The 18,461-nt window shown below is 49.6% G+C and overlaps 1 protein-coding gene across 3 annotated transcripts; it reads left to right on the top strand.

The window, feature by feature from the left end:
- Window positions 1–68: 68 nt before the first annotated feature.
- Window positions 69–17,991, top strand: Abcg8 (ATP binding cassette subfamily G member 8). Of its 3 annotated transcripts, none has more exons than XM_048416332.3 (13): window positions 69–262; window positions 3,862–3,963; window positions 5,420–5,576; window positions 9,046–9,284; window positions 9,666–9,798; window positions 9,878–10,147; window positions 12,161–12,323; window positions 12,403–12,483; window positions 13,356–13,555; window positions 14,096–14,172; window positions 14,763–15,030; window positions 16,142–16,269; window positions 16,357–17,991. In XM_048416332.3, exons 1-13 carry the CDS (start codon window positions 200–202, stop codon window positions 16,492–16,494), a joined length of 2,019 nt encoding a protein of 672 aa, XP_048272289.3. In that variant the 5' UTR covers window positions 69–199; the 3' UTR covers window positions 16,495–17,991. The 3 variants fall into 3 exon arrangements, with proteins under 3 accessions (XP_048272289.3, XP_048272288.3, XP_085547090.2); XM_048416331.3 differs by having other exon boundaries at window positions 3,859–3,963; XM_085690964.2 differs by lacking the exon at window positions 5,420–5,576 and having other exon boundaries at window positions 104–262; window positions 3,859–3,963.
- Window positions 17,992–18,461: the final 470 nt, after the last annotated feature.

The raw sequence follows: 18,461 nt of genomic DNA, 5'->3' as shown, positions 1-18,461 counted from the left end.
TCCTTATCTCGGCAACAGGCAGAACACACAGTGTGTTTGTAGGAGGGCTTGCCAGAGAGGAATGCTGGGAGAAAGGGCTGGCACAGAGGAGGGCACAGGTGGCCCAGCTCTAAGAAAGGAAGACAGAGAGAGCACTGGCCCAGCCAGCAGCAGGGAAGGCCCACAGGAGCCACGCAGAGGGGCACAGACATCAAGGGTCATGGCTGAGAAGACCTTAGAGGAGACCCGGCTATGGAATGGGGCCATACTTCAGGATACTTCGGTGAGTAAGCTCAGCCACCTTGTGGGGTAGGGTCAGGATAGAACTGGCCTTTCTTTCCTACCTCAGGAGTGTTAGTCCTAATTCACCACCTAGACTTCAAGTAAAGTGGAAATGGGGCAGCAGGGGCCTGTCTCCTCGATGTTGAGAAGCTGACGGGAAGCAGGTTCAGGAGCAGGAGACCTCTGAGGTCACTCCCCCCAGGTTCTTGTAGGTGACTGGGGTTGATGCAGTTTTCCAAATGACATCACAGAAACTCCCACATAAGCAAGGACTTTTCTGAGAGAGTGTTGGCCCATGTGACCGTCAGGCCAAGAATCTCAGTGGTAGTCAAGACGCAGAAGAGAGAGAGGATGGCAGGTGGCTTTTATGGGAGCACAGAACCCTATGCTTGCACCCTTATGAACTGGGAGAGAGCTGGCGTGAACAGACAGCAGCCAGGTTGCTGGGAAGCGGAGGTTCAAGGCTCCCTTCCTCATCAAACCAGATCAGAGTTTGCTTGAGAAACAGTCTCTGAGTGGGGCTGTGGGTGGGCTTTGAAGCAGAAAGCACTATTGGGAAACAGCACAGAAGATCCCGCCCACTTTTCTAGAGAGGGAGACAAGAATGAAATGGCCACATCCCACAGGGAGGCCACAGTTCCTTGTTCTGGCCGGGGTAGAGCTGCCTGGGATCAACCAATCCAGGCACTGCTATCTAGCCAGTTCTACTTCCACAGCAGCCGCCAACTCTACTGTCTGCATTCGCCAAGAGGAAATAACTACCTCTGTCGCTTGGCACGTCCATGCCAACTTCCTGATATGAAGTCAGAGGTAGCTTTGGAGTCTTACCCTTCAGGTTACCACCACAGCTACAAAGGCAAAGAACAGTCAGGATCCTCGCTCCCAAAGTGTGCCCAGGTCTTGCCACTTACAAGTCCCTCTTCTTCGGTCCTGTTATTGCAGGTGCTCTGTGGCGGCCTGCCACTGACATGCGTTGTGCCTCTGTATTTAAAAGTCGTTCAGTCAAGCTAAAAACTGTCCAATGGTTTCCACCTTTTCACCTCTGCATGTAAACTTAGAAAATGGTGGGCTTCTTGAGGTGCTGGCTTCTGGTCCATGCCATACCCAAGCCTTTTTCTGCCCACCCAGCATCTCACTCATATAGAAACTCATACAGGGGCCACACACTCTTTCCACCCACACTCTAGTCAGGCCTGCTACAGACAGTTGCTCCCCCAGCCTCTGAGCATGCCCCTTAAATGGCACTGCCCATACTCAGAGGGGAGGCCTGGGAGGAGTGAGGAGATCAGGGCTGTGTATGCAGAGAATTCTGGTATTGCTATCAGGGTTCACAGGAACAGGGACAGGAAAGCCTGGGTCTCAGTAGAGACGTGTGAGACAATGTTTGGAGGGGTCGCTAGAGGTTCCAGACGTGTGCCTTGGATTGGAGATTCACCCTGTTGGTCCCAGCCAGCCACAGGCTTCTGAGCATTTCTCCCTTTTTGTCTGTGCCTCTGACGCGGAAATTTAACCGGAAGTTAAAATGAGGAGACATTACACTGTACCCCTGAAGGAGCAGAGCTGGGTACCACTTCGCTTTTTTAGGGTGTCACCTGTCACACATGCAAATGATGTTCTGACAGTCACACTGATTAAAGTGTCAGCCGAATAGATATTTCAGTATTTTAAAAATACAGAGAATGTGTCAAAACCTCCGGAAGAGTCAAACAAATCCTTCCTGGGTGCCAAGGAAAATATTTTAAAACGGAACAGAAGTCATCCGTAAGCCAGACGTGATTTTATTTTTTTCCGGAAGCTGAGTTGTCGGTGTGGCTCCTGGAAAGCCAATCTCTCCATGGTGGCTGGGGTCTGTGGGTTTGGGTGAATCAGAGGAACAAGTTGGGCAGTGTTCAGATGTATCCCTCTGTCCTCTCTGTTCCCCTAAACCCCAGGATGTCATGCCTCTCAAGTCACAATAGCGCAGTAACTCGCCACCACCACACCAGACACAAGCTATCTAGTGCTCCTCTCTCAGCAGCCCCTCCACCCGTGAGCCCAACGGGAATCTTGTGTCTGCAGAAGCAGCTAAAGAACTAATTCCTAGCCGATGTAAATCAGCTAAGTTCTCTCCTAAAGGTAATTGATTTAAAGACAAGAAAACCTGGTGCTGGAGAGATGGCTCAGTGGTTGAGAGCTCTGGTTGCTCTTTTAGAGGTTTCAAGGTTCAATTCCCAGCACCCACATGGCAGTTCCAGCTGTCTGTAACTCCAGTTCCAGGGGGTCCAACACCCTCACACAGACCTACATGCAGACAATACACCAATGCACGTAAAATAAAAATAAGTCGTTGAAAATGAAAAAAACAAAAAACAAAAACAAGGAAAACCCAGGGAAAGGGGATGTGGCTCTGTCCGTACAGTGCTTGGCCTAGCGTGCTTAATGCCATAGATTTGATTACACAACACAGAATGCCCAAAAGGCAATCCTACTACAGTTCTATTGCAGAGACAAGATCACATCACTAGTGCTAAGAGGGCAGGCGAGGATGTGGGGCAGACGGGTGCTGAGCATCAGAATGAGATGGGAGATGAAGTTCTGGTGCTCTGGAGCACGTGATTAGACTTTACACCATTTTATATATTTTTATATAAAGAGTAGAGAATGGGGCTGAAGAGGTGGTTCAGGCGTTAAGAGTGCTTGCTGCCCTTACAGAGTACCAGAGTTCAGGTCCCATCTCACACAGGATGGTTTATAACCATCCCTAATTCCAGGTCCAGAGGACCTCTTTTGACCTCTGAAGGTACCAGGCATGTATGTGGTACACACACACACACACACACACACACACACACACACACACACACACATATACAGGCAAATACTCACACACACAAAATAAATTCAATTTTTTTAAATTTCAAAATAGATGACCAGAAGAATTTGATGGTTTCCAACGTGAAGACCTAATAAATGGTGGAGGGGACGGGAGTGCTGAGGACCCATTTGAACATTACATGTTGAACACATGTATCAAATGATCACACAGAAAATCCAAATACGCCGCCACCTCCCTCCACAATAACAACAGCATGGTCGTTGTGGTAATGAGGATGGTGGTAGGGGCTTAGTCTGAAATGTAACTGAAAGGACATTCAAGATCTTTGTGTCACAAAATCCCTTGTCAACATAGATGGATGACTTACCCAGGGTCCTCGCTGTATCTGTCTCTTTCTCATGCTATATCTATTTGGCGGTAGGTGACAATAGGCCGGATGTGGGAAATGAAAGTCATACATGGGTTTACTGGCCCCAGCTCACAGGGCTTCCCATCTGGAGTGGCATTCATCTTAAACTCTGTGGGCTCAGGTGTGAGGGTCTCTGAGGATAGAGCTGTCCTGAAGAAGCTCAGGGTCTCCTGAAAGGAGATGTACCCTAAGAGTGTTCCTGTTTTCCTCAGCCTTGGTTACCACCTGCACAACCCACCTTCTATCCCTGTGGGATCTTGACCTCACTGCCTGCAGCTGCCTGTGCCCCTCAGGTCTCCTCCCTGCTCCCCACCCCTGTCTTCTATGTCCTCAGCTGCCTCTGGAGGGGCCCCTTACCTGTCATGACTCCCAGCAGGGCCTCCAGGACAGCTTGTTCTCCTCTGAAAGTGACAACAGCCTGTACTTCACCTACAGTGGCCAGTCCAACACTCTGGAGGTCAGAGATCTCACCTATCAGGTAAGGACACACGCCCGAGTTGAGGAGAGGAGTGGGCAGGTAACAGAATGTGCAGGGGAAGGAAGGGTGAGCGTGCCCTGTCTACCTTATGCAAACCAACCTGCAGCTGGAGGTGTGGAAAGAGGCAGAGGCTCTGGGAAGGTGTCAAGATTCACCATTAAGGCCTGTGTGGAATGTCTTTGGAACTCCTAACCTTAAAATTCAAAATCACTCTAAACATATATGTATGTGTGTGTTTATCATATACATAATATATGTGTGTTTATGTAACATGTGTGATATGGCTATATTATATATGTTCTATTAGATTATATAAATATATTATAGATAGATAGATAGATAGATAGATAGATAGATAGATAGATAGATAGATAGAGATGTCATAGGGTCTAGAGTGATGACCCACTCAATAAAATGCCTGAGGCACAAGTGTGAGGGCCTGAGATCAGATCTCCAGAACTCACAGAAGTCCTGGCCTGGGTGGCACTGAGGGGCACATGCCTGCAGTCCCAGGGCCAGGTGGAGCCATGGAGCTCATTCAGTAGTTCCAGGTTCAGCAAGAGACCAGGTCTCAAGAGTAAGGTAAAAAACAATTAAGGAAGACAGCGCCATTCGTCTCTGGCGTCCACACACACGTGTGTAGGTTGTCCATACCTGCAGAAAACACGCATAGTAAAGCAGTGTCTCCACATACTCCTTGTCTGACTTCCCGTGAAGTCAACATCTTGCAAACTACATTTTAATGAGCAAAACTAAGAAATTAACAGCAGTTTCTCAGCTAAACAACAGAGTTTATTGAAATTTCATCCTTTTACATCTGTCTATCTATCTATCTGTGGTCTATTTTTATAAAATATGTTGTCCTATTACAAATAAAACATGCTGAATGAAAAGGCTACCATGGGAGGGTCTCAGGAATGCCCTTGCAGAATTCATTGACTCCCATCCCCCCACTACCCCAGGGGTAGACTACCTGCTACCCAAGTAGGATGGTGAACTTCAGAGTCCCAAGCTGGCCTTTTTGTGGGTGTGAGTTAGAACAAAGGAACGAACCACTTTGTAACCTTTCTCTGCTCTGCCTTGCCCTGTAAACTGCGTGAGCTTGAGTAAATTCCTTAATTGCTTTGAACCTGGTCTGTGAAACAGAGAACAGTACCCACGCCATACCCTTGCAATGAGCGGTAGATGGGATAAATGATGTAATCATTGTAATGCCTTGCAGGTGGTAAACGCTTGCTGTTTTCTGCTATTTCATATGCTTTCTGGTCCCCTTAACTCTAGACTTAAACAGAATGGTGGGGTTTCACAGCCATGCTTGGTAGTAACTGGGTGCCTCAAGATCGCTTACGTCTCAGAAGCCGTGGTATCTCCTGAGACACAGGAGGGCTGAACAGAAGCTGTGGAAGCCCTCTGAACCACTCAGCTTCCCCAGGGCCCTTCTAACATTCCCCCACAGGTGGACATCGCCTCTCAGGTGCCTTGGTTTGAGCAGCTGGCTCAGTTCAAGATACCTTGGCGGTCTCACGGCAACCAAGACTCCTGTGATCTGGGAATCCAGAATCTGAGCTTCAAAGTGAGGAGTGGGCAGATGCTGGCCATCATAGGAAGCTCAGGTACCAACAGAGGCAGTTGTGGGCACTGACTTTTTTCCTCTGGGACACAGAATAGCCTTTGGTCATGGGTCCTGCTTGCAGAACTCTGGGACAGAGTAATATGGCATAGTGAGAGCACAGGTCCTGGGTCAGGCAGACCTGCGCTCAAATGTCACCTCCTGTACCCACCAACTCCTGGACATCGCTGCTGTTGTGAACCTGCGGGTGACTCTAATCTACCTGGAGCTGCAGCCATAGCATCTGCCTCCTGTTAGCACTGGACTAAGACAGGCAGCTTCAGAACACGATGTTCCCCCACAGCCAGATTCCGGTCATGGCCAGACAATGACTCGGCAGAGCCCCAACTCCATTGACCCCTCCACAGTCCCAGCGTAACCTCTGACTACCTGCAAAGAGCCAGGCCATTGGGGTGTCTCAAGCAAACACTTGCACAGGCCAAATCTGAGATTACAGAACCTCGTGGGTGTGAGGGGCTTGGAGAACAGTTCCTTTTCCTTATATTCTGCCTTGCTCCCTTTCTGTCTGAAAGCATTTTAGGAAGAAGATTCTCAAATCACCTAGTCCTCCATACTTCTAGAGTGTTCTTTGTGTGCATATGCATGTGTCTACATTTGACAAGTTCATTTGACAAGTGAGAACACTAAGTCAAAAGAGCTGAGTGAGTCTCCTAAAGACACAAATTTAGCTAGACAGGAATCTTGAACTTGTACTTGGTTCTTCCTGGGACTCTTTTACATGGCATTAGAGAGAGTACTTTATACCTTTTAATTAATCATTTCCAGGAGGAAAGATTACTCAACACTTCGAACATCTGTTCCAAGCTTTTACACTCTTCTGATAGAGCTGTTTACTGTCTAACCAAAGATCAAATGAGCTGCGATGTGTAAACGCACTTTGTAACTAAAACAACATGCACACTCATTCAGTCCCTCTCACCCTGGCCCTGACCCTGTGATTCTGATCTAAACAAGAGAAAGGTATTTTGGCTCAACATGTCTTTTCTTGTTGTATCTGATTTTTTTTTTGGGGGGGGGGCATCCAGGAGACACACGAGCCATTACTCGGTAATGACTGAATATCGCTGAATACTTGTCTACATGGTGCACTAGCCAGCAGCATCCCTGGTCCACATAACAACACTCTAGCCAGCAGCATCCCTGGTCCACATAACAACACTCTAGCCAGCAGCATCCCTGGTCCACATAACAACACTCTAGCCAGCAGCATCCCTGGTCCACATAACAACACTCTAGCCAGCAGCATCCCTGGTCCACATAACAACACTCTAGCCAGCAGCATCCCTGGTCCACATAACAACACTCTAGCCAGCAGCATCCCTGGTCCACATAACACTTAAGCCATCAGCATCCCTGGATTTTATAACAAGCACTCTAGTCAGCAGCCTCCCTGGTCCATATAACACTCTAGCCAGCAGCATCCCTGGTCCATATAACACTCTAGACAGCAGCATCCCTGACTTCTAAGAAGGAAGGTGAACTTCAGAGAGGCCAAGCAGGAATCATATTGAATAATGTCCAGGTTCAGACTCAGCATTGCTTGGCTTCCAGATCACGTGACTGAATTGTTGTACCTTTCTTAGAAGGATTTATTCATTATACTTCCTGTGACTTTAAGTATTTTAGTTAGTATCACACAGAGAGAATATGAATATGCATACTAGCCAAAATACTATTTTTAAATAGATTCTAACATAGATTAGCTCCAAGCATTTACCTTGTTCTGTAGAATCAACCATACGAAATGATTTCCCAGATAATGTAGTTACTGGTGAGGCTATTGCCGTCACAGTATAAGGCTCTTGAGTGTCCTGGCTCTTCAGAGAACATTTGCCCTAATGCACCAGGCATCCTCTGCTGGAAAGGCTGCCTCTGCCTTTTGCCACAGTTTTGCTTAGGAAATGTGATCTTCCTGCGCTCTGTTTGGGATCCCCTGATACCTGTGAATGCTGGCACAGGCCCCGCACTCCCAGAGCCTGGAGTCAACGTTAAGCAGGGCTGACGCCTCTCTCTCCGGCTCCTCTTGAGGATAGTTTGCACAACCTAACTTTTCAGGAAGCCTCTTCAGGCACACCCAGTATGTAGCCGACAAGCTGCCCCCAATTGCTGCCCCTTACAGCGAGCAAGAGGATCACAAACAAAAGCCCCTGGGCCCTTGGGTTTTGTAGGCAACATGTGACATGTGCCAAGCAAGATTTGTCATACACTGTCTATAGGCATTTGCCTTGTTTACAAAAGAAAAAAAAAAGCTATTGATTTCATAAAAGACTCCACAGTGTCAAACCTTTCCTGGGAGGCCTGGGCAGAATGTCCCCAGCTCCAAGACAGAAGGATATTCTCCCAACTTGAGGCGGGTTCACATCACAGTTTAAATAGTTATAGGAGAGCCAGGTAGTGGTGGTGCACGGAGACAGAGGCAGGCAGATCTCTGCATTTGAGCCAGCCTGGTCTACAGAGTGAGTTTCAGGACAGCCAGGGCTACACAGAGAAACCCTGTCACAAAATGACTCCCAGGAAATTAGTTCTAAAGGAGTGAAAACCTCACCAAATGCTTTAGGAGACTCGCTCCAATACGATGTCTTTTTTCCAAATGAATACACATTAATACATTGTTCAGAGCGAATGAAGGGCTAATTTTTCTTTCTTTTTTTTTTAAGGCAGAGAAAAAAAAGACACTGATTTTAAAAATGAGAACAGGATACAGATACCATTGAAGCCTATCTATCAGGGTGCTTGAAAATGACGTGCTATCGAACACCTGTCATTTTCCCCTTATATTTCTCAAAATAGAATTAGTTTTTTAGATTTTGTTGTTGTTCTTGTTTGTAATTTTTCATTTGTTTGTTTGAGACAGGGTCTCTCTGTGGAGGCTTGACTGTCCTGGAACTTGCTCTGTAGACCAGGCTAGTCTTCAACTCAAGGATCCACAGTCCTCTGCCTCTTGCTGGAAGAAGAGGCATGTGCTACCACCGCCACTGTACATTGTAGTCTTGAACTCTTCAAAGACAGACTACGAATGTTCCAAATTAGTCATTTCCACAAAGCCACTTAGGAGCCAAATGATGATGAATGATGAGATGTTGCGAACGTTTATTTCCCAGCCTCAAAATGCTACACTTTGCAGTGTCATTAGCCCCAGCCTGGCTTGGGAGACAGCCATTGGTTAGCAGTGGAAGGCGAAAGTGTAGCAGGCATAGCAAAAGGTCTGTAGCAGTTGGGACTCCAGCCTTCTATCTGAAAGTGTTCCCCCGCCCACTCAAGCTGGCTGCAGGAGAAAAGCCTGAGGTGCACCTGCGGGGCTGTCACATGCAATCTAGTAAGAGTGTCCATTTCCCCGGAGCAGGGTTGCTTCTGTAGAGCGGTCCTGGTGCTTGGAGAGCATCGGGGGGCACAGTAGCTGGCAAGCTGGCCCTGCAGAACCTCTGCCCTCAGGGATGTCTCTGGCTTTGCAGGCTGTGGGAGAGACTCACTACTAGATGTGATCACAGGCAGAGACCACGGTGGCAAGATGAAATCGGGACAGATCTGGATCAATGGGCAGCCCTGCACGCGCCAACTGGTGCAGAAATGTGTGGCGCACGTGCGCCAGCATGACCAGCTGCTCCCTAACCTGACTGTCAGAGAAACGCTGGCTTTCGTTGCCCAGATGCGCCTGCCCAGAAGCTTCTCTCAGGCCCAGCGTGACAAAAGGGTAACCAATTGGCTGGTTGGTGATCCTTGGTGGCTGAGACTTCCCTACTTTGCCAGAAGACCCAGCCCAGTTGGAATTTAACCAACCCACCTTACAGGCCAATGTACTTAGCCCCATGAGTTCCCTTTCCGGACCTTGTCAAATGGGTGATAAGTGTGCATTTATTTGTGTGAGGGTTTTTGGGAGCTTCGTGTGAGTTGATGGGGGCGGGGGGATGCTAATTATGTGGGCTCTGTAACCCAGTCTGGTTCCCAATCCACAGCCTGTGCTCTCCAGGCTGAATCTGCTCAGAACCTAGGGACATAACAATGGGGGCAAATATGCTGCTGGGGAAATAGAGTGTAGCCCTGGAAGCCTGTATGCTAAGCGTATCTCCCTCAGGTGGAGGACGTGATTGCGGAGCTGAGGCTGAGGCAGTGCGCCAACACCCGTGTGGGTAACACATATGTGCGTGGGGTGTCTGGGGGCGAGCGCCGGAGAGTGAGCATCGGGGTGCAGCTTCTGTGGAACCCAGGTGAGGCTGGAAGCCAGAGAGAAGGGTCCCTGAGACGGCATCTTGCCTGTCATCGGGACTCACACTGCAATGTCCCCAGGAATCCTCATTCTGGATGAACCCACTTCCGGCCTTGACAGCTTCACCGCCCACAACCTGGTGAGAACCCTGTCCCGCCTGGCCAAAGGCAACAGGCTGGTGCTCATCTCCCTCCACCAGCCTCGCTCTGACATCTTCAGGCTATTTGACCTGGTCCTTCTGATGACATCCGGCACCCCTATCTACCTGGGGGCCGCGCAACACATGGTGCAGTACTTCACAGAAATTGGCTACCCTTGTCCTCGCTACAGCAACCCTGCTGACTTCTACGGTGAGTGGGCGAGACCCAATGGTCTGGAGCCTGGTGCACAGGCATTTGCCCGCACCCCTCCCCCAAGCAAAACAAAAGAAAACGAAACCATCGAACAAAAGAAAACAAAATGCTTACTGGAAAGATGCAGGGGAGACACTGTTCCACAAGCCTCAGGTGAGGAGGACCCAGGACAGAGTGTTAGCATTCCAAGGAGAAAGGGGTCAGTTTGTCAGGATCAAGAGCAAGGCACGAATACGACAGTCTTCTGACTAATTGCCCCTCTGTGCGGGACAGGTTAGAAGGGATAGAAATTTGCAGGTGGTGGGTAGGGTGGAGGCATTATTCAGAAAGTCCTGGATCAGTTTGTACAGTCGTGGTCTTCCATGCGGTCTGCAGGAAACAGTATCTATATTGCCCTTGTGTGCCACAGAGGCAGGCAGCGTAGAAAGAGGGACCCAGGGCAGTGGGTCTCTGAATACAGACTGCTTACTTGGTCACTGCCTTACCTTTCCCTGGGGTCCCAGGCACTCAACAGTCCATGAAGAGTACTACGAACCACTTCATTCATGGGAGCAATGGTCTTTTCAGGACTCCTGCCTGTCACCCTCCCCCCCCACAAGAGAGCTGAGGAATAAACAGCCTGGGTGGACAAGTGACCATTGTAACAGAGCCTGGGCGAGCAGCAGCTATAACCAGTACTCTAGGTGGCCAAGAACCCCAACTTATTCCTAGGATGGCAATGTATGCACCTTTATGGTGTCTCCAAGATCAGCTCCATCTTTGCATATGACCCGTGGAACCTTGCCCCTGGCCTTCTGTGCCCTAGCACGGCTGTAGGGACAGAACCAGAGCTCCCGCAGGTGTACCTGGCCCCAAACCTGATTCCTAGCCACGCCACCCACACAGCTATCCCAGCATCCTCAGCCACCCAGGAGGAAAGGTCATTCTCCTGGTTCTCTGCCCTGTCCTATGAACTCATGCCCTCAATGAAGTCTCAGAAAGGTCAACTCTCCCACCCATGCTCCAGTTGCCATCCTTACTTCCTGCCCATGTGTCACACTCTGACCGGTGTCCTCAGATAAGGGGGCAGAGGACATTTGCCAACCTGGATACCAGGGAAAGCCTGAAGTGAACCTGGAAGGGCTGCCCGAGACCTAGTGCCCATAGAAGACTTGAAAACGTCTTCTTCTGTTATTATTTAGAGTGAGCAGGGATAGGGTCCTTGTCTACTAGGCCCAGGGCAGGTGGCTGTCATTGATCTAGGATGTAGGAGCTTCTCACATGGAGCCCAAGCTGGCCAGCAAATGTGACATTTGAACTCTAGCCTGCCCTGAGGGAACCTGCATGGTTCATAGTAACCCTCCCACAAATGTCCTTTTTTTTTGTGAAGTGTAATGACAGCAGAATGGTCCTGGCTCTTTCTGGTTCTGCAGGGACATTGGAGGGAGGGCAGAACCTCATGAGAAGAGGGCTGCAGGGTGGGTCTGCCACCCACAGGGTGGCATCTTCTCAGGTTCAAAAAGTCACTCCCAGTGACCTGGCTCCCCAACTGGGTGGGCTGCCCTAGACTCTCCTGGGGAAGAGGTTAACACGGGCAGTGTGACCACTGAGCTTGGCTAGTCCCCAGCACCCTGGTCACTTGGGAGGTCAAATTATGACTTTACAATAACAGGTAAATATATATATATATATATATATATATATATATATATGCAGCTGGACTTAAGCCCGTCATATACCTATGATGAGGCACTTGACCCCGAGGTCACCTGCCCACTCCAGAAATGTCCCCCGGATAAATAAGCCTTGGTGTGGGACTGGAGCCTGGGGCCAGGGCCTCTGCTTTTGGCCACTTCCTGATCTATGGCCCACCGAAGGCATCGGCTTATGTGGTCGGATCTGGCGGAGCAAGGGAAACAGGTTTCTCCACCTCTCTACTCTGACCACTGCATCAGAGTTCCTGCTCCGAGGGTGGGAGAGCCGAGCTGCCAGGGACGAGGCTGCCCATGGCCTTCCGTCTTCTGCTTACAGTGGACTTGACGAGCATCGACAGACGCAGCAAAGAACAGGAAGCGGCCACCACGGAAAAGGCTCGGTCACTTGCAGCCTTGTTCCTAGAAAAAGTGCGAGGCTTCGATGACTTTCTGTGGAAAACAGAGACAAAGGAACTCAGCACGGGTACCTACGCAGTCAGGTACAGTGGGTCAACTGCCTGAGTGGGAAGCCCTCTGTGGTGCCCCACCACCACCTGATCACACACTGTTTCCCAACAGCCAGACCCTCCCACAGGAAGCGGACGGCGGAGCTACTGCTAAGCTGCCCGGACCGATACAACAGTTTACCACCCTGATCCGGTAAACATCTCTCTTTTCTCTCCCTGCTCGCCCATGCCTCTGAGGAGCAAGCAAGGGAGCAAGCAGTGTAATTGTGTGAAAGCCAGCGTCCCTAGGAACAGCCTAGCCCTTCTATGACATGGAGCACTCCTGATAATCTTACTGTCTAAACAAAAACAAAATCTCGTTAGTGGCAATCATTATAGAAACAGCCATGTAAGAAACTCAGACCTGGGAAGGGCAGAGCCGCTACTGTCCCCCGCTCAACGAAAGCATGAAAGTTAGGTGCACCCACCACCGCTGTCTTTCTGGGGGTCTGCACACACAGACATGGGAGCAGGCTCATGTATTGTTTAGGAGCCAGTTAGTCAAACCAAGAATCATGTTCTACCTCATCTCTGATTAGAGAACTGTGGTTTAGCCTCTCATACAGTCCAGTCTGTTCGGATGGTCTCTTTGTTGGGGGGATTTCAGCATCACGAGACACATTGCAACCAACATCTGTATGACATACTTGATGATTCCCTGTAGTAAACGTTTTACTGATGATAAAAGTCATCATTCACCGTGTGTGGCGGTGCCTGTCTGAAATGCTAGTTCTGGGGAGGACATGAGACAAGAGCATCTCACGTTTAAAGCCACCCTGGGCTATACAGCCGCAGACCCTGACTCAAACCCAAAACAAGAAGGATGCCTCCCAAAGGATAATCCTATATTCAGTGCCCATTTCTGTCGGTTTTCTTCCTTAGTTGTCACAGACACTCTATGGTGGGCATTACAGTCCTGTCTTCAATGAGGAAATAAGGTTTCCGGCAATGAGATGGCCTTACAGCTAAGGTCATACAGCTCTGTATGTTCCTTTGACACTTCTTTTTCCTTTCTTTCTTTAAAAGTCGTCAGATTTCCAATGACTTCCGAGACCTGCCCACCCTGCTCATCCACGGGGCGGAAGCCTGCCTGATGTCCCTCATCATCGGGTTCCTTTACTATGGCCACGACATCAAGCCGCTCTCCTTCATGGACACAGCAGCCCTGCTCTTCATGATCGGAGCACTCATCCCTTTCAATGTCATTCTGGATGTTGTCTCCAAATGTGAGTGCCGCCTACTCTCCTCACCAGACTGTGGCGCAGCTGGACAGAGGGCATCAGCCTCCCCCTGCGCTGGCCTGAGGCTGATCCCTGTGTTTCTCCCAGTGCCTTGGGACAATGTATTTAGAGAACTCTCTCACCGTGCTTGTGTGCTAAATGCAGCAGTTGTTTTGAAAGTTTTCGTGTTAATATTAACATGCAACGAAAGCAAACCTTGGTGTCTTAGCGGTTCCTGTCCTAACAGGATTTATGCTTGGCAGTGACTTGCTGCAGGGGCGGGCCACCTGGAGTAGGATGTCTCCACCATGCCTGCTATTTACAAAGTGTAAGAACAAATTCAGAAAGCATAACTACTCTTCCCCCCACCCCCAGTGCTGGGGTTTAAACCTATAGCTGTGTGCATGCTGGGCAAGTGTTCTGCCCCTGAAGAACACACCAGCTTCATATCACTGATTTCAATGGTACATTACCAGAGACAGATGGCAATCAGTACTACTATAGGTGATCTTCACCCATTCATTCCCTTCTCCTCCCCATCTTTAGGTCATTCGGAGAGATCGATGCTGTACTATGAGCTGGAAGATGGGCTGTACACTGCTGGTCCACATTTCTTCGCCAAGGTCAGGGCAGATAGCAAGTGCTTCCGGGCATTGTACGGACATTGCACAAAAGGGTTTTGTGGAAACACCCGGCCAAGTATTCTCTGTGGCAGCAGATACCGAATTCTCTAGAAGAGCTTCAGAGACTTTCTAGTCATTATATGGTCCACAGGAAGGCCGGGGCTGAGAAGCAGAAACGATACATTTCTGGGTAGCCAGAACCAAAAGAAAAAGAAGTGGGCAACACCAAGCAATACTCTACATCTCCAGAGCCCCTGAGCATGCCAGGCAGGTGTTTCCAGGAAGAGGTTCAGAGAAGTCACGTGACTCTCATAAAGCCACACAGCTGCCAGGTCTGGGCAGGAAAGGTGGAGAACTGAGCCAGGTCTTAGCAGAGTTTCTATGCCAGCTGCCTCCATGGAGCACAACTCTGGAATGCTCCTACAGCAGAAACCCAGAGAGAGGTCAGGTTCAGGGTCTTTACCTGCCCCCCCCTCTTCTTCCCTGAGAAGGAGCCCTGACACCCTAGGAGCTGCCGCTACTTAAACATCTTAGGATAATGGCAAACGTAGGTGTTGGCTCCGTATCCTAGCAAGGGTTGTGCTCTGCAGGTCATCGGCGAGCTGCCTGAGCACTGTGCCTACGTCATCATCTATGGGATGCCCATCTACTGGCTGACCAACCTGCGGCCAGTCCCTGAGCTCTTCTTCCTGCACTTCCTGCTTCTGTGGCTGGTGGTCTTCTGCAGCAGGACCATGGCCCTGGCTGCCTCCGCCTTGCTGCCCACCTTCCACATGTCCTCCTTCTTCTGCAACGCCCTCTACAACTCCTTCTATCTAACTGGAGGCTTCATGATTAACTTGGACAACCTGTGGACAGGTGAGACCTGTGCCCGTTTGCGGGATTCATGATAAACTTGGACAACCTGTGGGGAGGTGAGATCTGCTCTCCTTTGCCTGACCAAGCCTCTGTGGCTGATTAAATTCTTCTCAAGAGAAGGTAGTTCATCAGTTAGGTGTCTCTCTATGCCTTTGCCAGCTACACTGAAGCTGTGGGATAGACGACATTTCCCACAGCCCTCACACATACCCAGAAGTCACCCTGACTCCCTCCCTCACCACATCCACCAGAGATCCAGGCCTGAAGTATCCCCTTGGTTTTAACATGGCTCTGGCCCTCATCATTGAACCCTGAGCCAGCAAAAGAGTCTGGTCTCTCAGTGGCCTTCACAGTGTTCAGAAAGGCAGAGTGAGCTTCCTGAGGGACAAGTCCCAGACCCTCTTTTGTCTAAGGCCTCTCAGAGCTGCTGGCTCTCTGATGTCCCCATGCGCCCTCCTCCTTCCCAGCTCTTGTGAAGCCTCCAGCACCTCTGTCTTCTCACTGTGAAGCCTATGGGGCCTCTTTTCCACATTCATCATTGCCACCACTGGCTCCTCAGCTAACCTTCCCTGACATCTGGGTGAGGGCGCGCAGCTTCCTCCTCTCCCAGCAGAGTGCTCCCCAGGCTCAGAATCCTCCTCTCCCAGCAGAGTGCTCCCCAGGCTCAGGATCCTCCTCTCCCAGCAGAGTGCTCCCCAGGCTCAGGATCCTCCTCTCCCAGCAGAGTGCTCCCCAGGCTCAGGATCCTCCTCTCCCAGCAGAGTGCTCCCCAGGCTCAGGATCCTCCTCTCCCAGCAGAGTGCTCCCCAGGCTCAGGGTCTCTGGTGTGGGGCTGGTTGAGTATCCGCAGCATAATGAAATGGCTGTCTAGAACTGGTCGGGACCAAGCATGTGAGTCACCCCTCCTTGGCCTCGTCAGCACAGTGTCCCCAGCCACAGACATTACTCCTTGTCCCCCTTGTCTCTTTTGTCCCTTGGTCCTCAGAGGACTCTTCCCCTGGCTCCAGCCAGCATGACTCCTCTCTCCAGGAGTGGTTGGAGACTTAGCAGGGCAGTCAGAAATGTCAGCAGAGACAGTGTCAGTAACCAAGCTCTTGCTGTCTGTCTTCAGTACCCGCATGGATTTCCAATCTGTCCTTCCTCCGCTGGTGTTTCTCGGGGCTAATGCAGATTCAATTCAATGGATACCCTTACACAGTGCAGGTCGGCAACATCACCTTCACAGTTCCCGGAGAAACGGTAAGTAATGAAGGCTGGGGATTCCCGATTCAAGGGCTCCTGAGAGGACAGCATCCTTGGGACCTCACCACGTGTTTGTGTCCGCAGTTGACCGATATCATGGACCTGAACTCGCATCCACTCTATGCTACCTACCTTATCATCACTGGCATCAGCTGTGGCTTCCTGTTCCTGTACTATCTGTCCTTAAAGTTCATCAAACAGAAGTCAGTTCAAGACTGGTGATGCTCACCCAGGCTTGCTCCCGTTGGTGGAACCCTTCTCCCAGGGCTGACGGCCTCCCGGGGAGCCATACTGACACCTGTGAGGACAAAGATTATTCAGATCTCAGCAGCAGGCGCCCCTTGGTGCTGCAGTGGCATAGGTCAGCCACAGGATGGCAGTAGAATAAAGACAGTTGAAAGGGATTTCTGATCACTGGCCTGGGCTTGTGATGGGAGAAAAAAAAATGGGGACTTGGTGGCACCTGCAAAGTTGCTCATTTATGTTCGTTGGTTATATCTTTATATAAACAACCCAGTATGGAATGGGGGCCAGTTAGATATAAATTGAGTAGCCAGGCTATGCAGAAATTTCTGGAACCCAGAAAGAATAGTGGTTTAATAGTAAAATGTTCAGCTTTATCTCCCACCATCCTCACACCCTATGTTAAGCCAACCCACTACAGAAGGTGACCTAAAACAGACTAGCAAAAGGCCATCTCTTATCTTTGTGTGGATCCATAGACTCCAAACCCCAAAGTTGAACAATTAAGAGCTTATTGAACGTCTTCTCCATGGTTGCTTTGTGGTGGAATAAAAACATCTTGAGGTCTTTGAGAATTAGAGAGCAAAAAGCCAGGCCTGAGATACTGGTTTTTGATTTCAAGAAGCTTCTAGAAACAGTTTTCAGAGGTTATGCCGGTCCAGCAGGCCTCAGAGTTGCACCCCAATCCCACTGTCTGGGTCTCAGGATTAGCCTTAATTAACCTTTTGGCCAGAGGATGGATTGCTTGAACACCCAGGCTATACGCTACTTGCCTGTATTGAGGAGCATCTGACATGATTGAGATGGGAGAGGGTTGTTCCCACAAGAAACTAGAGTCAGGCACTGAAAGAAACAGTGATTAGGGTGTTTGGGGCCAAGAGAGCCCATGTCTAGTGTGGTCCTTGGCCAGCATTAGATCATCACTGGTTACAGATGAGATAGGCAGAATCCCATGGTCCCAGGGCCTCCCAGACCCATGGACTCAGCATCCGTGTGTTCAGGCTACCCTGTGACTTAAGTGTAGACCTCAGTGTGAGCAGCAACTGTCCTTCCCAGTACCCAGTAGACTCCAGGAGTCCACACAGTTCCGTTGCCACAGTTCCGTTGCCACCATTCGGTACACAGATGCCACTCAAGATCCAAAAAGAGATCCAGTGTTCTTCCTCCTCATCCAGATTAGAGTCAAGGACACCATCTGATTGTCATGTCTCTTTAGTTTCTCTCAGTTTGGAAAGCTCCTTAATGCCCCTGACTCTAGGCTTGGGTTTATCTGGTGTATTTTAGGATTAAGTCTAGGCCGGGCACCTTTGGTCGGGATACCCAGAAATGACATTGTTTTAATGCGTCACAGTAAGCGGCATGTGCTTTCCATTTGTTTGACACGGAGGTGCACTTTGGTGGCTTGATGGACTCCCACATGTTCCGTGTTCCCTCCTTTCATAATGAATAAACCTTTTGAATGTCAGTGCCTAGAAACTGTTTATTGCTCATTCTTCATCAAACTTTCCATTTACTTACCAAGTTATTGGCATAAATTATATACTTGTGGAATCCCATTTTAATCAAGCAAGCTATAATCTATTGCTATCATTAATTTTGATGCTCAGATTGTCCCTGATTTGGCCAGTGGACTGTTCAAGGTGGCTTCTGCATCTTCTTAATCATGTCCCTGTCATTCACTGAGGATCCTGACAAAACGAAGTATTTGTGGTATCTTGAATTTCCCCAGCCCAGTCCTGGAATTGGATGTTTCTCTGTAGACACTTAACTCTTTTTAGTAGGAAATGATAGAAGCCTGGACCTGAGGGATTAATCTGTTCTGCTGCTGCCCGTTACTGCATCAGGGCTCTCCACTGGCAGAATGAATGAACACATGTGTGTGGGGGGCGTGTGTGCATATGTGCACGTGTGTAGTCACAGTCTGCATGTAAGTTCATCTTGACTGG

This window comes from Myodes glareolus, chromosome 6 (genome assembly GCF_982192425.1).
Source record: "Myodes glareolus chromosome 6, mMyoGla1.1, whole genome shotgun sequence".
Lineage (NCBI taxonomy): Eukaryota > Metazoa > Chordata > Mammalia > Rodentia > Cricetidae > Myodes > Myodes glareolus.
Note: the sequence above shows the minus strand (reverse complement) of the source record. Positions and strands in the feature narration are given on the sequence as shown.